The sequence below is a fragment of the Podarcis cretensis genome (assembly GCF_951804945.1).
Source record: "Podarcis cretensis genome assembly, chromosome: 12".
NCBI classification, from domain to species: domain Eukaryota; kingdom Metazoa; phylum Chordata; class Lepidosauria; order Squamata; family Lacertidae; genus Podarcis; species Podarcis cretensis.
The window spans coordinates 38,785,951-38,808,307 of record NC_137181.1 but is presented as its reverse complement, the minus strand read 5'-3'; the positions used below and the strand labels follow the sequence as shown (position 1 = coordinate 38,808,307).

The 22,357-nt window shown below is 42.7% G+C and overlaps 2 protein-coding genes across 3 annotated transcripts in view; one reads left to right on the top strand and one right to left on the bottom strand.

The window, feature by feature from the left end:
• Nucleotides 1-12,903, bottom strand: part of PLEKHA8 (pleckstrin homology domain containing A8) — a 28,598-nt gene extending 15,695 nt beyond the window's left edge. Inside the window, exons 1-6 of one of the 2 annotated variants that reach the window (XM_079948036.1) lie at nt 12,750-12,903; nt 3,671-3,787; nt 3,022-3,177; nt 2,343-2,467; nt 1,284-1,427; nt 67-107 (exon numbers count right to left, since the gene is read on the bottom strand). In XM_079948036.1, coding sequence (XP_079804162.1) covers nt 67-107; nt 1,284-1,427; nt 2,343-2,467; nt 3,022-3,177; nt 3,671-3,787; nt 12,750-12,789 — 623 coding nt within the window. In that variant the 5' untranslated portion in view covers nt 12,790-12,903. Of the gene's footprint in view, nt 1-66; nt 108-1,283; nt 1,428-2,342; nt 2,468-3,021; nt 3,178-3,670; nt 3,788-10,311; nt 10,349-12,749 lie in introns of those variants that run through there. The other variant, XM_079948037.1, reaches the window with a different exon arrangement.
• Nucleotides 12,904-13,432: 529 nt separating this feature from the next.
• Nucleotides 13,433-19,955, top strand: FKBP14 (FKBP prolyl isomerase 14). Its single transcript, XM_079948096.1, has 4 exons — nt 13,433-14,067; nt 16,374-16,525; nt 18,027-18,154; nt 19,723-19,955. The coding sequence occupies exons 1-4, from the start codon at nt 13,811-13,813 to the stop codon at nt 19,879-19,881; spliced, it is 696 nt and encodes a 231-aa protein (XP_079804222.1). The 5' UTR covers nt 13,433-13,810; the 3' UTR covers nt 19,882-19,955.
• Nucleotides 19,956-22,357: the final 2,402 nt, after the last annotated feature.

The following is a 22,357-nucleotide window of genomic DNA, read 5'->3' as shown; positions in this document are numbered from 1 at the left end:
CTAACAGTGATGCTTAACTGGCCTCATCCCAATCTACAACTGAATGAAGAAAAATGTGCACCGTACCTTTCTGATATATCGCGGCTAAATAAGACAGAAGGTATTAGCTGTGGGGAGGAAAGGAAAAGAAAACTGTTTATGCTAGTATCATTAAACCTCAGAAATGTACTTTCCTTCAGAGCGCCACTGTGGCACCCCTCACATCTGGCCAGCAGACTCATTGCTCCTTAGCAGGAGGGGAACAGGTAGTGGCAAGGATGTTGGTACTGTGTGGGCATAACAGCAGAAGCGCCACTTTGACTCCACAGGTGCATCCGTACAGTGCCAACGTCCCAACTGCCTCACCCCTCCTCCTCCTCCCAGTCAGCAGCAGCTATTCTGATGGCTAGGTTTGTGGCACCGCCACTTCCCACTGGCGGCTTCAGCTTGCCTTAGATACACCCAAAGAATATGGAAGGATTCAAGACACAAACCTATGCATGTAGGGCCGGCTCTACCATTAGGCAGGTGAAGCAATCATCTGATGTGGAAAATGCTGAATGGCATTCCTGCCTCATCCCCCTCTCCTCCAAGTCCCCTAAGCTAGGTTGCCCTGAACCCCCTAAAGTAGCTGCTGCCCTCAAGTGTGAAGAGGCTTCACGTCGCCATTCTATACATGGAATGGGAAGGGCACCATCTTGTCCTTTTGCCTCAGGCAGCAAAATGTTTTGGACCAACCCTCTATATAGCAGTATGCTGCTCTTCATGGTCTTAGGGGTCAGTTTTCCCTTTTTCTTGTCCTTCTGATATCAAATTGGTCTTACTGACACTTCACCAATGACTATACTGCAAAATGTCTTCGACCCTCAGCTTGATTTATTGTATAGTCAAACCTCGGTTCCTGAACGGCTCTGTTCTGGAACGTTTTGGCTCCCGAACAACAAAAACCTGGAAGTAAATGCTCCAGTTTTTGAATGTTTTTCGGAAGCCGAATGTCCAATGCAGTTTCCGCTTGAGTGCAGGAAGCTCCTGCAACCAATCAGAAGCTGCGCCTCAGATGCCAAACATTTCGGAAGCCAAATGGGCTTCCGGAATGGATTACGTTCAACAACCGAGGTTTGATTGTATGCTTTAACTTGTAAAGTTCCAAAATTGGGTACAACTCAAACAGGCAAACCAGCACAGCAGCCTCCTAGTTAAATCATGCGTTCCGAAGTTGCTAAATAAATGCAGTGCTGAACAATAGCGCAACCAAGGGAAGAGTGGATTGCCACTTTAGGATCAGAGGTTGCGCTTAAGCTTACCTTGTTTGGTTTGGAAACGCTGGGAGATTCAGACAGGAGTAGCTCTGAAGAGAAGGCTGCGTTTGCAATGTGCATACAATCTTCAAGGGTCTTCAGAAAGGTGGTGCAGGTGGATTTCAACAGTGCTCCCATATCAATTCCATTCTGAAAAAGGGGGAGATGACTTTACCTTCCAAGAACTACCTGGTTTCTAGGCTGTCGAGCCTGCCCCAAACCAGGCTCCCAACGTTTGCTTTTTCCAGCACAGGTTGACACACCTGCACAAATAGCTTATTTATTTAGTTAAAATTCCGGGGTGTGTGTGTGTGTGTGTGTGTTCACAAGGACATAAAAACACAACAATAAATCAACAGTATAAAAGGCACAGATAGAAGAAGTAGAGCAACAGTCTAAGACAATGCTAACAGATTTTTAAAACAAATTCTGGGTGAATAGAAAGTTTTTTTGCTGCACAGTAATATTAGTGGCAAGTTAGACCTCCTAGAGGAGTGAGATAGCATCTCCTCTCTTCTGTTGACATCTGCCTCACTACTGATTGGGGAGGAACTGGCAAGAGCATCTCAACAGATGATACAGTGATATGGGGGGTCTCTTTCTCCCCAAAACTCCAGACTCGGGTGTCCAGGGCATGCCATTCTTAACAACCATAATAACATCCCATTCTACTAAATGTTGATCTTTTCCAGTCTGCATCTGAACTGGAATTGTTTTAAAGATCCTCTTTGGAAGGCTGAGAGATAAATTTAATGAGTAAAAATAAACGCACCCAGAGCGGCATATGGCAGAACCATACAAGTTGTACTGATATGTACATAAAAAACACCCTCAATAAACAATTTCTAAATAATGAAAAGCATATAACACAACCAACCCTCAACAGCAGCAGGCAAAGGTCAGCATCTTCAGACCGGCCAAAAGCTGAGGGGGTCTTGGGATGTGGCGTTAAGTGCTGCTCCACCTGTAACATATTATTGATGCTACAGCGAAGGGATTGCTGCTATGGATGTGAAGTTCTCTCACACCTTGGACATAGTCAGGTTTTATTTGATACCACATTACCTGAGCTGCTGAAACACCAGACATGCCGACTTCCTTCGTTTTAGCCACTTGCTCAACAAGGAGGTCACAATACAGCCGGAGTTCTGCCATTTTTGTTTTCAAAGTGTCCGTGTTTTCTGTAAACTCTGAATTAATAGCAGTAACACAGGTAAGTCAAACAGATGTGATCAGAAACAACTTTATAAAGCTTCTAAATTGCTAAATCAGGCATAGGCAAACTCGGCCCTCCAGATGTTTTGGGACTACAGCTCCCATCATCCCTGACCGCTGGTCCTATTAGCTAGGGATGATGGGAGTTGTAGTCCCAAAACATCTGGAGGGCTGAGTTTGCCTATGCCTGAACTAAATACTTTTCAATGCTGCAAATAAATACCCATTATCACAATTCCTACCCCCCATAGGTGGGTTATTTGGAGGGAGGACAAAATTTAATCAACGAACGAATAAAGTTAGCAATTCTTTCTTTCTGTGCCCACGTAAAGCTGAATCAAACTAAATGTGTTGGAACTAAATAGAGCCCTAAAGGCTGTGGTGTGGAAGGTCCCACAAAACACAAGACAAACTGTTCTAAATATTTGCTGACTGGAAAATAAAACTGGAAACATAAAGCAAGCAATGTTGTTTTCTGGGATGCTGGGAAGTAAGGTGGGGATAGAAGTCTCAGCTAAGAACGGCTTGCCTTTTTCTTTCTGTGTCCGGACATCCGTCAAGCAGGCCTTGGCAGTTCCTAGAGCGATCAGCCACTTTTGCCTCTCCGCCGCATTTCTGGCTTTCAGATAGAAGTACTGTTCTCCAGGGATGATCAAATCTACCCGCGTATTGTCTGCAGAATGAACTAAGATCAACAGAATTAGACTTGACTCAGCTTACTAAGCCAACATCATGCAAGAGCTCTGTGCTCATCAATGCTGCCAATTCCCTCTTCCGTTCTCAGTGTGTTGTAGCTGAAGATTTCCTAGGTCAGTTAACCACGGTTTCCCGTTATGTCCAACAGGTCAAACTATGGTAATGAGGATGGGGGTGGGGGAGACAGGATCTGAAACCAACTTCAAACCACGGTTTCAGGTGCTGGCTCGTTCTCATCAAGATAATCACGGTTTCCTGGATCATTTGGTTAGTTAAGCAAGGAAGTATTCCGTTGTAGTGTGTCAAGGAAAGATAGGGTGGCACAAATGGGGTGTGTGTGTTAAGCCTCAAGCATATCTTGGCTTGATAAACCAAGGTTTGTTACTTACAGTCAAATGAGGCTGTGTGTAGATGTCTGAATGGAACTGACGTGTTCTAGTTCACAATGGAAGTCCCACTGCAGATTCACGTCTCTTAGTTACCTTGAATTTCACATACTGCCATCTGGATGCTCCCCTTACAGCCTTTCCAAGCATCTTCCCGTGAATCGTAGTAGGATAACACACCTCCTGCGAGAATGAACCATCGAGGCTGCCAGCCTGGGAAGAAACATGTTTTTTCAATCACAGCCAGAAGGAATATACATGTATCTAGTTGGTATTTGCAAAACTGTTGGTTGAATCCATCTGTCTTGAGAGAGAATGGGCTGCAGCCTTCAGGGTTGAAGTCAAACCACCGGGGAATCACAGCGCCTGCTGCAGCTACAGAGACTGGCAGCTCGTAACTGCTACGTCCTGTGTTGTTTCACCTCCCTGGGGTCCAAGTCTGGACAGTGTGTTTGGAGGTCCTGGGCTGCCCAGAGAACAAGACTCCCCTTCTCAGCCTTGTTGATGTGGTCCAAAGGAAGCAGAACTTTGGGGAATTATAGGGACAGAACTACCTAAACTGTATAGAAACTTTTTCATGTATTAGCAAGAATGTTACTCGCCCCAAAATGGAAAGAAGCAGAAGTCCCAGCAAAGAAAGAATGGATACAAAATATGCAGAAATGGTGAAACTTACAGGAAGAATAAGAAATAAAGATAACAAACTTTTATGAAAAGTTTTGTTATCTTGATTTCTTATTCTTGGAATGGTTTATTGGATGGAAATGGTATATTGAATATTTACAGATAAATTGTAAACAGATAAGAACATTGTCAGGATTATCGTAATAACCTGCAGTTTTATAAGAGTATATATTTAAAGTAGTTGAATAAATGAGCAAATTAAGTTAATTCGGATATGCAGAAGATATTAAAAATAAATTTAAGGAACTGCAGAAAGAGGGGGAAGGAAGTCAAGTTTTGAAATGTTAAAATGATTGTAAAATTAGTGAAATGTATAAACCTGAAAAGCATAAATAAAATAAAAAACAAAAACAAAAACAAAGGAAAGCAGAAAAATGCATTTGGCACCAGCTTGGCTGCAGGAGTTGACGGAAGGAGGTGGACAAGACACCATCCAACCATCTTAGGGACTCTACTCTGGATTTGTGTAGGGTTTACTCCTTAGCCTTTTCTCCTCTCAAACATGTCCCACGTGGCAACAGGTATGGATTTTCCTTGGGGTTTACTACCAAAACCTTTCTAATGAATGAATATGTAGCCACAAGGCAGAGAAGGTTTAGCATCAGTTTTCCTTCTCCCAGATGGGCTACCTTCCCAGGCTGACAAGCCCCACAAAACAGCGAGTCCGTATACTTTTGTTAAAACCCAAACTTGTGGCAGAATTAACTGAGTTGCCCTGGTTTGCACGTAACACTAAGCCAACCTATATACAGAATTTGGGTTTTTTTAACAGCAAACACTTTTTTTTTTTTTTTACAAAAAAAGAGACACATTGCGTAAGTGCACACCTGACTGCTGAGAAGCGAACGGCGCAATCCTAACCATGTCCCCTTAGGAGTAAAGCATACTGAATTCAATGGGCTTACTTGCAGGGAAAGGGGGTTGGGAGATTGCAGCCCATGTCTGAGCTCAGTTCTTCTTGCAAAGTCTGTTCCAGAACTGCTCCGATGCTCTGCTCCCCTTTCTCTGGCTACTGCATGGCAACAAGACAGCCAAAATGAAGCAGCTCCAGAACAAACCAAGGCCCACACCTGCTGGAATAATGGAGGGAGGCCATTGCCGGCCATCACGGCCATGCTTTGGAAGAACTTCGCCTTCACTGCACAGAAAGAGGTGGGTCGTTCCTGGGCAAAACTGGCTCGTTTCACACAAGCACCAGCTGTTTGCAGCATCTGGCGAAATGTCAGGCACACAAACTAATTTAATCCTGAGCTGCGGCCAGGCACAGATCTGCCAATACGTCCATTAAAGCCAAGGACTTGCAAGAGTACAGGCAAACAAGTCAACCTTCCCCAGAGATACTTGCCCTGATGCGATTGGAAAAACACCTCTGCTTTCTATTACCAAATCTAATATACAAAGCCCCTCTTGCAGTTCCAGTGGGGCGGGGGGGGGGGAAGCTCTTGCCAGGAAGACTTCAGTTCCTCAATCTGTGACCTTTAATAGAGAGAGACATGAACGGGAAAGGCAGCAACATGGATAAGATAAACACCACACACAGGAAATAGATGGGATGCAGAACTCCTCTTGCAGAATTTTTTTTTTTATTAAATGTGTTAATACAAATGGAAATCAAAAACTCTGTAGCTGTTGATAAAGAATTAAGATCAAGATTGAATGTAATTGGATTAATTAAGACTCGGAAGCAGGATGAAATAAAATATTTCACCTTGAAATCTAGCACGCGGGAAGCCACACAAAATGTATAAGTGGCTTTATAATTTGTGTGTGTGTGTATGAATCTGAATTGTAATTTGAGATTGATAAAATGTGGTTTATATTGGATTTTAGTAACTGAAAATTAATACAAATTGTTTACAAAAAAAGGGGGGGAGGCAGGGCAGTGGGGAAAAAATAAGTAATGCAATATAAATATGCACGGAAACTCAGGTAACAGATAATGAAACGGTGTGTTCCGTAGCAGCTAATTGCTTTAGACCTCTCTGTGGCATAAAAATGACGCTGTAAGGAATACATAGCACTTCAGTCAATGTAATACTTTAATTCACGGTTGGGAGTCTAATCATAAATAATCTTAACTTTGCTTTTTTGTCTTGCTGCAGCGGCAGAACAGCTCCTCCTGCACAGGGCCAATTTACAGTATTCTGTATCAAACTGTAAAATGTGTTTTAACCACTGTGCATAGGACCTCCCATTCCAGTTCACATTTGCGCAGTCATGGGAACTTGCTGTGTTGTGAGAACCAGGACACTGAAAGCTATATACAGATGTGGAGTGATCGTTATATGGTACTTTTGAGAGTGCAAGTATTTGAACTTGCATCTATCGCAAAGCTTGGTTACGTAAGTCACACCCTTCTAATTTAATATTATCAGATAATTCCAATATAGATGCAGATTAATTTCTGGAGTTAGTACATGGAAACTTGCTTTGAACTGGGTTAATCCCAAAGCCATATTATGCTATTACGTCACATTTAATCTGAGCTAGCTCTCCAGCAAAGGCCACCAAGTTGCATACATTCCTAAATGATTTCACAAATGGGGATTTCAAAGAAATGTGTTGAGTAAAATTACTTAGGGTTAAAAATCCAGCTCAAAAACAGGCCGTAGCTATTGTCTTATAAGCCCTGTTCAAGAACAAATAATATGTTGAAATCTCCGTAATTTGTATTAACAAAATGTACCCCTTTTATTGACATAAATTTTAAGAACCCTACTGCAGGGAAGCTTTCAGTGTTAATCAAAATGCTGGCAACGATTGGGTTCTATTTTTAGCGTAATAAGAAATCTAGGGGTAATCCTAGAAATGACAAACTGGTTAGTTTAACACAGGCATAGGCAAACTCAGCCCTCCAGACTTTTTGGGACTACAACTCCCATCATCCCTAGCTAACAGGACCAGTGGTCAGGGATGATGGGAGCTGTAGTCCCAAAACATCTGGAGGGCTGAGTTTGCCTATGCCTGATTTAACATCTGGTTCTGGTGAAACGGACGGAAAGCATTGTTAAAGATAAAATGACCCAAGCATATAGAAGAACAACTCTTACTGATATAGAGGCAGTGTGGCTTCTGGAAGGGTAACTGTCTCACAAACCTATTAGTGAAGGATGGAAGACTGAAGAAACCCCAACTAAAGAATCATGGCAAGAAAAATTGATGGATTATGCAGAACTGGCAAAACTGACACACAAGCTACGGGACAAGGATAACTGTGACTTTAAAGATGAATGGGAACCCTTTACAAAGTATTTGAAGGCACAACAAAGCGAACTGGACTCCTTGGCTGGTTTTGAATAAACATTCACAAACTTTTTATTGATAATAATCAGCTAAATAGTTTGAGGATATATACAACTGGGTAACATGCAGAAAATAGCATTTTTAGAGAAATCAAAGACTGGAACTGAGGGAAGTCGGGGGTGGGGGTGGGGGTGGGTGGGTTCTGTGGGGGGGGGAGGGAGGAAAAATGGGGGGAATAAGGATGATATGTTTCTGTATAATATGTTTTGTTTTAATTTTGAATAAAAAGTTATTTAAAAAACCCTATTAGCGTCACTTGCAACCATCAGCATGCATACAGAGAGAGAACAATGATTGTGTATGCAGAAATTGGGACATGTGCTTTCTAACTTGTTCATAAATGATTTAGGGCTGAGCAGTGAGTCAGCCAAATTGTTCAGGGTTTTCCAAACCAAAAGAGACCGTGAAGAACTCCAAAAGAATATCTCCAAACTTAACAAAGGGGCAGTAAATTAGCAAATGCAGTTCAATTATCAGCAAGTGATATACACTGGGACAAAACATCCTAATTTCACACATACACTCATGGGGTCTAAGCTAATGGGGACTGACCAGGAACAAGAACTTGGCAAAAAGTGGAAAAAGCCCAATGAAAATGTTGACCCTGTGTGAAAAATATGAATTCCATTCTAGGAATCGTGAGGAAAGGAACTGAAAACAAAACTGCCAGTATAATAATGCCATTATAGAAATCCATGGTGTGACCACACTGGGAATACTTTGTACGGTTCTGATGGCCTCAGCTCAAAAAGAATATTGGAATACCAGAAAAAAGTTCAGAAATGGGCCACCAAACTGATCAACGGGCTGGAGCAGCAACTCTATGAGGAAAGGTGATAACATCTGGGGTTTCTTAGTTTAGAAAAAAGGTGTGTAAGAGGAAATACGGTAGAGATGCATCACAGTGTCGAGAAAGCAGATGTAAAAATTGGATTCTCCCTCTTGCATGACACCAGAACATGGAGACATCAGGTGCAGCAGAATGTTGGAAAAGGACTTTTGCACTCAACCAATAGTTAAATAAGCGAATCATCTTCAACAAGAGCTACTGATGCCACCAACTTGGACGGCTTCAAAAAAATATTAAATCAATTCATGGAGGATTAAGCTATCAATAGCTACTAGTTACCACGGCTATCCTCTGCCTGCACAGTTCAGAGGCAATACGCATCAGAATATGGCTGGGTGATATCTGGTTTTCAACATCGTGATATATCACCAGCCTAACATGATATATTGATATATCACAATGTCTGAAATAAGGATGGAGGTATGTAGAGGCATTGGCATTGGCTTCACGGTTTTTCTCACATTGTGACTTTTGCAAAGCACACACACACACCATGATTTGCAATATATCACCAGGTCAAAAATTACGAAACAAATATCATGATATGGACTTCAAACTGGTGTGGGACAATATATCGCTCAGTCCTAACACACATCATGATTCGCAATACATTGCCAAGTCAAAAATTATGAAATCGGTATCACAACATGGAATTCAATCTGGTTTTGGACGATATATGTCGCCCAGCCCTACTTCTGAATTCCAGTTGTTGGCAGTTATCGGTTGGGAAAGTACTCTTATGATCGGATCCTGCTTTCAGGCTTCCCATAGTTATCTCATTGGCCACTATGAGAACTGGATGCTAGATTAGATAGGCAATCGGCCTGATCCAGTAGGCTTATGTTCAGTTTTTTTTTATTGAACTGATTTTTTAACAAATCAAAAACATAAACTATATGAAGCCTCACCATAAGATCAGGTAGGGGTTTTTTTGTTTTGTTTTTTAAAAGGCGTAGCAACAAACACCAACAGAGAGCATGACTCACAGTGTAAAACTGGAAGAAACACCATGTGGTATGAGGTGATATGTGGCATAGTTCGGCCCTATCTCTCCACCCATGAACTGCAAACATAAGAACCTGATTGTCAGCTGTCTCAACTCTAGCAAGGAAGACTCATCCATTCCCTCCCACATGGGCATGGGAATGACTTAAGCACTCCTAAAGTAGCTGACTGGCTCCTGGCCAACCAGCGTAATAGTGCAGTTCTGTGCAATGTTTATTTAGAAGCACATCTCACCGAAACTACTACGGACCAACTCCTACAAAATCTACCGCAAAGATTGCAGCCTAAATGGGCTTTGATCCTCTTAATACTTAAACTCAACTTATTTGTGGACATTTCTTTGGCACAGCCTGTGTATGTTTACTTGAGAAGGAGTCCTACTGAATTCTGCAGAGTTTACTTCTGGGGAAAACATGGATAGAATCAGGCAATTGCTCTGTACCTCCTCCCCAAAGAAGCTTGTTGCCGTGCTGGACAGCACAGCTGAATTCAATTAACAGAACAGGGCAGTTTTGTTCTGGAAAGCAAATTCATACATCTCATGGCTACCGAAGAATGATAAATGTGCTAAAAGCCTAGGAACAGGAGAGGAAGACTTGGGACGCACGGCAGCGACGGAGGAAGGAAGTCACTTTTGTGATCTGTTGTCTGCCCACGCCCTAGTTCCTGATCTCCGTACAAATTTCCTTGTCCTATCACTGAACTCCTACCGCCCTTGTAGAACGCCAAGTCATCAGATATTGATGACATGCTAAATACGGCAGCAAGATTCTGAACTCATTAAGCTAAAGCATGCCGTTTCACACTCTCGAGTCAAGCATCTGGATTCTAGTTTGTGAAAAGGGATCAATATATTTCCCCAGCACTGAGGACGACCCATTTCATTTAAATGTACCTTTTGTAAACCAAAATGCCATTCTGTGCTTATGAAACACTTCGTTCTGATTCAACCTTGTAGTTTTGCTGCTCTACAACGAAGAGTGACAGAAACTGTTACACTTTCTGATTTCTTTCACGGTGAGCTCCGGCCAATAATTCCATGCACCCGGCCATGGTTTGCTCTGCAAATATTTGTAGGGCAGAGGACGCAATTCTTGTAAATATTTGAAAGCGTGGCACTTCTCTGACATTATTTAGGTTTTAAGAATGGGCAGGAGGGAATGAAGGCGCTGAAATCTGCTAAGCATGCCTGGTGGGGTTTTTTTTATTATTATTTATGCATTATGTGTTTTGTTTAGTTACAGATTTTGCTCTGTAAACAGGAAACAGTTTGAAATTTGAATTTTCTTCGGGTAAAAAGATGCAATCCTATAATACTTTCTTTGCAATCCTATAATACTTTTCCTTTATGCCCAGTAAGATTTACTTCTGAGTAGACATGCATAACATTGTGTTGCTAAGTGGCTGAAGCATTTTTTAAAAAGTCTGTTTACCACTATTTGAGTTAGGCCTATTTAGTCCCAATGAAATCTTCTGGACAAAAGCTAATCCGCAGGTAAAAGCCCAGGTAACAACTCTGTGAGTGAGCTGACAGAGTCCAACAGTCAAGTTGCTGTGTGATACTTAGTTAATCCTTAGGCACAGCTGCCTTTTCTATATGTCTTTTGTATATGACCCATCCAGTGGTGAGGAATCTCTGGCTCATGTGCCTAATTCGGTCCACAAAGCCATTTTCTCTTAGCTATGCCCACTGGTCCTTCACTTGGCATCATATATGGGGTTTGCAGGAACTGCCAGCCAGTTGATCTTAGGTGCCTACACATCATCGAACCTCTGCCCATGTGGTCTGGAATAATTCAGGGAAAGGAAATGGTGACATTAAGGTGTTGTCAGGTGACTGGCAGGTGGATGGCCCGACCCACTTGTCAAAATGGTGTGAAGGGGATGGTGAAGATAAGGATCCTGCTCACTGGTTGGAAATGGCTCCCAACCCGAGTTAGTTTAAATCAAAACTATTGTTGTTGTTATTATTACTTATTGAATTTATACACCACCCTATACCCGGAGGTCTCACCCAGATTTCTATTACAACTTGATCTTCCAAAGGATAACTTCTCAAACAGAAGATATGCTTCACAACACTTTGAGCACCACAATCAGGGCACAGGCACACTCTTAACACACACACATATATTGTGCAGGAAACTCACGACTTCAGGCAATTGACGAAGGCAACAACAACAGCCCACTGAACACAGACGTGAAAGAAACAAAACAAACATCAACTACATATACATATATGTGTATCATATTTACCACTCCGTTATCAATAAATTCCTCTCACTTTCTGTTCTTACCCTCCAAAATACATAGAGGAGCTACGCTGGTGCCAGGTGTAAACTTGCAGAAACACACAATGCTGCACCCATCCCAAGTCAGCCTTATTCATCCATCTAGTCTCCTGCTGCCTTCTTCCTGAGAGGCAGCATTCACTGTCCCAAGCAAAGTTCTCTTCCCCATCACCTTGCCAGCTCAGACCATGTCTAACCGGAGGTGTAGCCTACTGCTCTTCTCATGCGCTCTGCTGCCCTTTAACCTGCAGCCGCTCCCTGCTTGATGGGGTTTTTTTGGGGGGGGGCAAGGAAGCAGATCCTACACTTGCTGTGCCTCTGAAACTCTTTAGGGATGACACAAGAGCCCCAAGGCACCTTAAAGATGTATGAGGTACCTTCGTGTTTGAGCCAATGTTTGCCTATTGCAGCGCTTGGGACCACAGGTGTCAACTTGAATAAAATATTGGGGGGGGGGGCACAGATAAGAAGATTCGATCACATGCCATGGCACATGCGAACCATTTGAATGACAATGCCCATCAACTTTTTTTATGAGATCCAGCGCCGAGGGCCTTCTGGCGGTTCCCTCATTGCGAGAAGTAAGGTTACAGGAAACCAGACAGAGGGCCTTCTCGGTAGTGGCGCCCGCCCTGTGGAACACCCTCCCTTCAGATGTGAAGGAAATAAGCAGCTATCTTCTCTTTAAAAGACATCTGAAGGCAGCCCTGTTTAGGGAAGTTTTTAATATTTAATGCTGTATTAAAGTGGCTGGGGAAACTCAGCCAAATGGGTGGGGTATAAATAATAAATTATTATTATTATTATTATTATTATTATTATTACTACTACTATTATTGGGGCAGCCCCCTCAAATATTTTATTGAGTAGGGGTGAAGGGACCCTAGGAGTTGGATCCTATGCCTGAGACCCACCGGGAGAGTGAGAATGGGGCGCCTGCCATGCCGTCCCCTTCCCTTCCCTTGGCATAGAAAGACACGCGCTGTCTGCCTCTCCCTCCCAGCCTGGCGAGGGGAGCAGAGGGCAGGACCGGTCTACTCACCGCTCAGATAGTTGGTCCACTTGTACAGCACCCCCTCCATGGTGACAAGGGCCCCCCCATCCAGATCTGCCTGGGACAGGGGAAACCTCTCCCCCTGGCCTTCCCGCCCCCCCCAGAAACTTTTAAGCGCTCAGCCCCACGGCTGAAGCACTGGCACCCAGGGCCATTCCGAGGCTGGCAGAAGCCCGGCCCGCCTCCCTGCCTTTCTCCCGCACCCGCCCACCCGATCCTCCCCTGGCCCTTCCCTGCCAACCAACTACGGGGCACTACGCCGATAGCGTAGACGTCGCACCCGCAGGACTCCCTCCTTCTCCTTCTTCTTCCTTAAGGAGAGGCGTAAACGCGTTTCGGAATACGGGCTGCCCACGTGATCGCGGGGAACGGGCGTGGCCAAGAACGCCAGGGAAAGCGGCAAGCCAATGAGGCCGCCGCTCTCGTCGCCGCGCCAGCCAATGGCTGCGGCGCAGAAGCCGGTTGTATTGTGCTGAGGGATTCCGAGATGTACGCGCGGCGTTCTCTTCCTGGAATGTTGGGGCAGCCAATCGCCGCTCGCAGCGGCTCGGGAGGGTGCGTTTTGTTTGTTTTAGTGTATCGTTTTGAAGACGGGCAGGTCCGTGGCCCAATGGAACGGCGGCGTTGCCTGGGTCCTGCCCCTCAGGGAGGAGGGTGGGGGGGGAATGAATGGACGCGAAATCGTCGCGTTCTGGGGGCGAGTTTGCCACGTTTGCGGATTCGAGGAGCGGGGATGCCGGGCCGGTGGGATGCGCGGGGCTGGCCGGAAACGGGAGCCCGCCTTCATTCGCGGAGAGCGCTGGGAAAAGCGTGGGCTCCCAAAGTTCGGGAAAGTTGCTGGGAAGCGGAGCTTGCATGGAGTGGCTGCTCCAAAAAATAAAAATTTAAAGAACCCAGTGCTCTGACAGCATTGAGAATCTCGCACTGAAAATAAGATAAAATCGCCTCTACGAAATCTGCAAAGGCTTTCTTTTATTTTTAAATTCAGCGTCCTGGGGCCATTTAGTATTGTGTCCGAATGTCTCTCCGTCTTCTTGTTTTTAAGGGAAATGCGCCCGTTGCGTTTTAAACTGAAAGATTGCACACACGCTGCACACACGGCGGTGAAAATGCAAGGTGCCTTTTGGACTCTGCTTGCCTTTGCGTTCGTGGCTTTGGGGGCTGCGGGTCTCATCCCGGAACCAGAAGTGGAGATCGAAGTGCTCCAGAAACCGTTCATTTGCAAGAGGAAAACGAAGCCGGGAGACATGATGTTGGTGCACTACGAAGGCTATTTGGAGAACGATGGCTCGCTCTTTCATTCTACGTGAGTATGCCTCCCTCAACACACGTACACAGACGATGATGCATGTGCAATGGATGGTGGAAAACTACATCTGAATTCTTTTGTATTAGACTCTGTAAAACTGCAGGATGCATGAAATCCCATGGCAGGTACAGTGGTACCTTGGGTTACATACGCTTCAGGTTACAGACTCCACTAACCCAGAAATAGTGCTTCAGGTTAAGAACTTCGCTTCAGGTTGAGAACAGAAATTGGGCTCCGGTGGCGCGGCAACAGTGGGAGGCCCCACTAGCTAAAGTGTTGTTTCAGGTTAAGAACAGTTTCAGGTTAAGAACGGACCTCCGGAACGAATTAAGTACTTAACCTGTGGTACCACTATATTTGGACCTGATGCTGTGGAACAGCAGTGGCTAACCCAGGGATTCCCCCTCCGAATGTTTGTTGAAATACAATTCCCATGCTCCCTGGCCATTCCTTGGCTTTGTGGGCTGGGGTGGATGGGAGTTGTAGTCCAACGTGACTGGATTGTGCGGTCAGTTTCCAATGCAGAATCTGCGGGATGGTGCACAGGTTAGCCACCCCTACTTTAGGAACCACATTCTTTGCACTAATAATTATTAATAATAATACATTTAAATTTCACCCTTTTCCCAAGTAGCTCAGGCGTACATTGTTCTCTTGCTGCCTCTATTTTCATAACATCTGAACAGCTCAGTTGGTAGAACATGAGACTCTCAATCTCACGGTTGTGGGTTCAAATTCCACGTTGGGCAAAAGGTTCCTGCATTTCAGGGTTTTGGACTAGATGACTCTTGTGGTCCATTCTAACCCTACAGTTCTAATGAATCCATGAAACAACAGGCCTGTGAGGTAGGTTCTTAAAAGGGATTGGCCAAATTCATGGAGCATAGCGCTATTGATAGCTGCTCACCACAATAGTCATATTCCTAATTTACTGTCCTATAGACATCTGGTTGTTTATTGTGAGAACGTGGTGGCAGACTAGATAAGCTTTTGATCTGATCCATCAGAACTCTTTCTTACATAGGTCTGGCTGAGAAAAAGATTCTGGTCCCAGTTTGCACAATGAACTTTGTGGTTGAGAACCCAGAATCTTCATGGTCCTAGTCCAAAAAATCTAACCCATAGATGGAGAACCTGTGGCCATCCATTTGTTGGACTAAAAATTCTACCATCCCTGACGGCTGGCTGGGACTGATGTAGGTTGATTCAACAGCATCTAGAGAGGCACAGGTTCTGCACACACACAAACACACCCACACCCCGAACTAATCATGGTATCACATTTTCTTAAAAAAATAACAAGATTTAAAAATAAAATCAAATTTAGTTAGAACAGAAAGGGGAAACCTAGCTCAACTTCACATTTCAGTTATTAACGTAAAAAAAATATCTTTGATTTGGAAAACCGTTAAAAGGATATGCATTGAAATTCAACCAGGGGGATGCGAAGAAGTCACTTAACAATGTTAATAAGATTAATTTTAATAAGGTTATGATTTTTGTTTGTTTGTGTGTTTACAATTTTGTGAAAACCAATAAAAAAATTTTGGGGGGAAAAATCAGTGGCTTGTGAAATGGGATGGGATGGGAAGGCGGCAGTTGCAATTAAAGAAGAAAAGGCACAGAAAGTTGGAACCACCAACCAATTAAACAAAGTTAAAAAGTTGCCCAATGCAGCCCTTCTTGATTTGATGAAATCTGTCTTATCTTAAAAATGAAATACAGTAATTCTAAAGACAATCTGATTACGTCGTTTTCAGATGGTGCACACATGTGCTTGTAACGGGCATCATCTTAGAACATCTCCCCCCATCCTAATGCCCATTTATTAATTATTTGCAAGAATTTTTATTCACACTCAGCGCAACATAAACCAGTAGATCAGATTAATACATCGCCATAGCTGGATCACCCATCAGGGAAAGGCATCATGAAGAGGGTAAGTTTTTAAAACAAGTGCCTACATGCCAATCCTGTATACACCTACCTTATGTTTGTTGGATGCAGGTGTTCTTTCTTAGTAGATAAAAGACAAGCCTTGAGAGTATATAGCTGCACCAAGAGTGTCTCCTAGTACTTTCTGCCCCAGGCAAATTTTTAATTAAAGAACAATTAAATATATAGAGTGATTCGTCCTTCGCAAGGCTGCATCCATGTGGTTGCACAATGGACTATCTTTCTGTGTTAGTCCTTTGAAAGTATTTGACAAGGCCCTTTCCAACTGGCTTCTCAAGTGCCAACAATCAGCTTATTGTGACTATATGGCACCTGACTCAGTAATTTTTCCTGTGTGTCTGTTTCAGCTACAAGCATAACAATGCCCAGCCAACGTGGTTTACTCTCGGTATAAGGGAAGTTATCATAGGCTGGGATAAAGGTTTGAAGCAGATGTGCGTAGGAGAGAAACGCAAGCTAACCGTGCCTCCATCCCTGGCATATGGAAAAGAAGGAAAAGGTAATAGTTCTGGAGAACTCTCTCCAGGTTCAAGGAATCCTTAACATTATTATTTAATGAAAAAACATTCTGAACATCTTGATCATAGCATGGAATGATTTAGAATGCGGGTAGGAAAACTAAGGTCCAGCAATACCTGGATGGGTCCACTGGTTCCCATCCCTGTTTTATATCAGTGAGTTACCGGAATCCTAATGATCACGTTTTATTCTACTATATTTTTCAATAACTGCACAAAGCCCGCCAGAATAAAGGATAAAAAACAGGAATACTGTGCTTTGTGTGTCATCACTAGCAAAACACTGTCAAGAGACTCTTCTACAATTTTATTGACTTTATAACTTGTAGCAAACACTTTAGGCACAACTGTGAAAAACAAAGTGGGACTCATTTTAAACATGTACAGGCATACCTTGGGTTGAAGTAGCTTCGGGTTGAGCGTTTTTGGGTTGCTCTCTGTGGTGACCCAGAAGTAACGCAAGAGGTTACTTCCGGGTTTTGCCGCTCGCGCATGCGCACACGTTCAAAATGGCGTCACGCGCATGCACGGAAGTGGCGAATCGCGACCCGCAGATGCGGGTTGTGTTCACTTCAGGATGCAAACGGGGCTCCGGAACGGATCCCATTCACACCCAGAGATACCCCTGTACAGAATTGCACTTTTAGAGCACACTTGTATAGAATTACATTGTGAAATCTCTTAACAATGGATGCAAAGTTTGAAAAGAACTAAAGGAGAATAATGGAAACAGATCAAACCCCAAGCCTTTCTAAATGTTATCACATCTTCATCCAATGTAATTCAACCAGATTTGTTCTTCACAAACACACACAAAAACCACTAATGGAGCTTTTCACTTCAAGTTTTCTTGCTTCTATAATCAGCAATGGAGATTACTAGGTAACGGAAAATCAAAATACCTTTGAACAAGCCATCTATTTACCTAACTTGTACACCACTTTATATTTCAAAAAGTCTTTAAGTGGTTGGTTTATAATCTTGTGTATTCTAAATCAGGGGTCAGCAAACTTTTTCAGCAGGGGGCTGGTCCACTGTGCCTCAGACCTTGTGAGGGGCTGGACTATATTTTTTTTTTGTGTGGGGGGGTGGAGAATGAATTCCTATGCCTCACAAATAACCCAGAGATGCATTTGAAATAAAAGCACACATTCTGCTCATGTAAAAACACCAGGTAGGACCCCACAAATAACCCAGAGATGCATTTTAAATAAAAGGACACATTCTACTCATGTACAAACACGCTGACTGTCCGTGGGCCAGATATAGAAGGCGATTGGGCTGGATCTAGCCCCGGGCCTTAGTTTGCCTACCCATGCGTTACACCATAAATTCATAGCCACTTATGCGGTTTTCTGTTTCTTTGAGCACAGTAGCTAATGAAATAAGACAAGCTGCAGGATGCAAATTCACACTGACAATGCTTATCTTCTTGGTTACATTTGTAATCTTGTCTCAATGTTTATGTACCATGTTGGGTAGGAAAAATTCCACCTGAGAGCACTTTGATCTTCAACATCGAACTTCTAGAAATCAGGAATGGACCACGGTCTCACGAGTCCTTTCAACAAATGGATCTCAATGATGACTGGAAGCTTTCCAGAGAAGAGGTGAAAAGGCGAATGCATTCTACAGTTGTGTGTTAATGTATTTAACAGGAAAATAGAAATTTAAGTTTTGCTTCCCTTGAGGTTATGCTTTGCAACTGTGACATTTGTAAGTCTTTACTGTGGTGTTTTGAGCTGACACAGATTGAGAAATATTACAGTTCCAATTTCCTTTTACACACTCAAAAGTCTAGTGGTCTCTGTGCAGAGAGCTATTCAAGGTGCTAATTTTAAAATACATTTTAAAATTCAGTAAGTATTTGTAGTGCAAAGGCTACTTGTGCCTGCCTTTCTGAGTGGCAAAGAAAGGGACATTAGTTCTTAGATTTTACAAATAACACTGTGGATGGGGGGGAGAAATCCTCTTCAGTAAATTAAGTCTGTTTTTGGAAATAATTGCTGCATTACTCTTTTACTGATTGCATCTTCTGGTTTTAGAGTTTCCAAACAAAATTGGCATTTTCTTTGACAACAGCAATCACAGTGAGGCTGAATTTTTTTGCTTCCATTTTCAGCTAACTACAGTTTCATTGACAAATGTCTGTGATTGCTGCTACCTAGGTAGGGTTGTCATATATCCTCTTTTTTCCAGGATACTTTCTCTTTTCTATGGGTAGAGTCGTCATAGCGATCCATAGTTAAAAGTAGAAGTCGGGAAACGCTAATGTCTTAACAAATGAAACTGACCTGTAGAAAATGTAACTTGAAAAAAGAGACATTGCACATACTTTTGTAAACCAAGAAATCTTTAATAAAAAATACATTTTTTAAAAAAAGGCAACCCTAACTACGGTTTGTATCTAGAAAGCATCTACCACAATTTGAAGTTCGCATTGTTTCAGTCAACCATGGTTAGTACTAACCACCGTTTGTCCAAGTTTGGATGTAACAAGAAACTGTAGTTAATTGAAAATAGAGTCAAAAGCCTCTGGTCTCCTTTGCAACCATATTAGGGAGAAGGAGTATGCAAACCTGAGGCTCATACGTACAAGCTAAATCTCTTCTGTGGGCCCTTACCTATGAAATTTGATCGTGGAGAAAAGCTAAATAGGCACCTTCACTGATCTTCTTTGAAAAACAACAACTTTGAAATGATACAGAGTTTAAATTGAGATACTGACTGATGGGGCTATTGCCCAGGGCTAGGTTTTTTCCAGGTTTATTAAAATCATAGAATTGTAGAGTTGGAAAGGGGACCTTGAGGGTTGTCTAGTCAAACTCACTGCAGCACAGGAATCTGTTGATTAAATGCAATGGGTTTTTTAATCGTTTTGTTGCTATATTAACTGCTTTGATGGATCTTATGGATTGAACACTGCTTTGCGAGCAGAAAAAGAGTGCAGAAGGCTTTAAAATAAAAATAAAATTGTGTTCAGTGTTTCATGTGAACACAGCCAGTTCCATAGATTTTACAATCCATTTGGGAATGCTGTAGCTGTTGCTTTGCACAGATTATTGTTACCTGTACTGAACATACTAGAGAGGATGGGCCATTTTACATTGGCTTGCTTTCTCATATCTAACAGATACATAATGATTAAAGGCTATTTTTTTCCTGTCTTATTCCATAGGTAAAAATATACTTGAAGAAAGAATTTGAAAGGCATGGTGCACCAGTCAATGACAGCCACCATGATTCTTTAGTTGAAAACATATTTGAGAAGGAAGATGAAGACAGCGATGGATTTATATCTGCAAGGGAGTTTGTGTATACACATGATGAGCTATAAAACATTTTGAAGCAATTCCCAGCGAGAAAGTAATGACTGGCAACCTGGTGCTTCAAAATTTATAATATATATATATATATATATATATATATATATATATATTCTATTTGGAGTTCCCTGTTACTCATTGGGGGGTGGGGGAATGTGTTGCTCATTTTTCTACTTGAACTACAATTGATACAAAACGTTGAGACTTGCTTTTATAAAGTGGGAGCATCTGTTCAAATGATACTTTAATAGGAAAGCTCTGTGCATTTATTTATTTAGAAAACTATGAAATAAAAAAACCAGCCTCTGTTTATTATTACTGCTTATAAGTACACTCCAACACTGTTCTCCCCCTACCCACTCTTAAATTCAAACTTTTCTAGCATTTAAGTATTTGGTCTATTTTCTTGTGTTCTGTCAAGAAGCTATTGATTTTTTAAACAAAACAAAACAGTATTAATATTATAGTGCATCCCTTTCATGTCTGCTCAGGTAAACACCATTGAATTAAATCAAATGGGACTTATTTCTGGTTAAGTGTGCTCATTATTGCAATTGTAGTCACTTGTGGTGAAGTGTGTCTCGCTATTTTAATTGTTCCAAATGGCTTGCCTTCCTAATTGTTCCAAATGGCTTGCCCCTTTGTGCTTAGGATGAAACACACTGACTATATCATTGCAATCTCTTTCCCATAAAGCAGCAGAAAAAGTACAATAGAGGAAGTAGCGATGCTGAGTTTTGGGTGTGGCAGCAGTTTGGAGCCCAACACCTAACTTGCCCATGAGAAATAACAAGCTTTCCCCCAATCCCTTTGATATAAGCACCAATTGTTTGCTGTCTTGTCAATAAGGCTGATCCTTAGCTGATCTATCCTTTCACTCCCCCCCCCCCAAAAAAAAACTTGCACTCCAGTAACTGCAAGATAAGGACTGGGTTTTTGAATTATGGTGGAGGAGACTCTTGAGAGTCCCATGTACTGCAAGAAGATCAAACCTATCCATTCTGAAGGAAATCAGCCCTGAGTGCTCACTGGAAGGACAGATAGTGAAGCTGAGGCTCCAATACTTTGGCCACCTCATGAGAAGAGAAGACTCCCTGGAAAAGACCCTGATGTTGGGAAAGATGGAGGGCACAAAGAGAAGGGGACGGCAGAGGACGAGATAGTTGGACAGTGTTCTCGAAGCTACCAGCATGAGTTTGACCAAACTGCGGGAGGCAGTGGAAGACAGGAGTGCCTGGCGTGCTCTGGTCCATGGGGTCACGAAGAGTCAGACACGACTAAACGACTAAACAACAACAAGGGCTGGGTTGCTCCTTAAGCCTTCACTAACACCTGAGCCCCTTATTTGTGAAGCTCCTGTTCACAACATATTTGGCAAGCCTTTTATATCCTGCCTTTCTGCTCCTTTACACTGTGACCTAGGTCACATCCAGGTAAAGGTTGAATTCACTTTGACATGGGAGCTGAGAGATTCCCTGCACCTTAAATGGATTTAGTTTTGCATCTTAAAAGGAGGAATTTTGACAACCCGAGCTACATTAAGTAGCAGTGCTTCTCTCCAAAACTGCCTACTGTATTTGACATACCCGCCTCCTGATACTATTTTTGTGCATGTTAGAAGAAAAATTACATGCAATCTTAGTGGCCTCATTTTCACATCACAATAGCTGATTTGTCATAAACATGGTTCCTGTATGGCTCTCCTGCCCTCAAAACAAGTGATGTCTTGTTTTCTGAACATGGTCAATGGTTTGTTTCAAACAAGCCACGAGCAGCAAGTCAGAAATAAAACCAAGAACAAATGTTGGTTGGTTTCTGGTTTGTCACTTGTGGTTTGTGTGAAACGTACTATGGCTGGTTTGAGCTGTGTGTGCATAGCCATACAAGTGAACCATGGTTAAAATGAGACAAACTGTGACATGCAACCATATTCCTAAGAATCCTACCGTTGGCATAGGATTGGGTGGGGAACAATCTGGGCATGATGTAAGGTACTGTGACTGGAATCTTGGTTGTGCTTGCAGACCAAGATCCATTCCTTGGGGATGATGCAACAGGAATCATCACAAGCGATTACTGCATGGTCCAAATTTCACTGAAGTACCTCGGCTAGGCTGTCAGGCCACCTTCAATGCACCCTCCAGATAACATTTTTATTGTGCATTTGTGATTATTTGTGCTTGTGCTATCGTTGTGGTCACACGTGATGCAGCTTTCAAGCTGTCCATGCCTGGAGAAGTTTTGAGTGGTGAGACTGCTCCATTTTCATTCAGCAGACAACCCATAGCTTCCTGCTGAAATCCTTTAACTTTACACCACGAATGTTTTGGTTTATCTTTGTTTTGTTGTACTGTAGCCCCTCCAGACAGTGATAGCCAGATGGCATTGGGGAAGCACAGCAGAACAAACCCACCAGCAATGCACTATTATCATGTCAAGAACATGTTGTGAAATAAACCTGCAGCAATAAAACACCACAGCCTACAG

Coding starts and splice junctions, on each gene's coding strand:
- FKBP14 (XM_079948096.1), top strand. CDS start 13,811: ATGCGCCCGTTGCGTTTTAAACTGAAAGATTGCACACACGCTGCACAC. Junction 14,068..16,373: donor GGCTCGCTCTTTCATTCTAC/GTGAGTATGCCT, acceptor TGTCTGTTTCAG/CTACAAGCATAACAATGCCC. Junction 18,155..19,722: donor GGAAGCTTTCCAGAGAAGAG/GTGAAAAGGCGA, acceptor CTTATTCCATAG/GTAAAAATATACTTGAAGAA.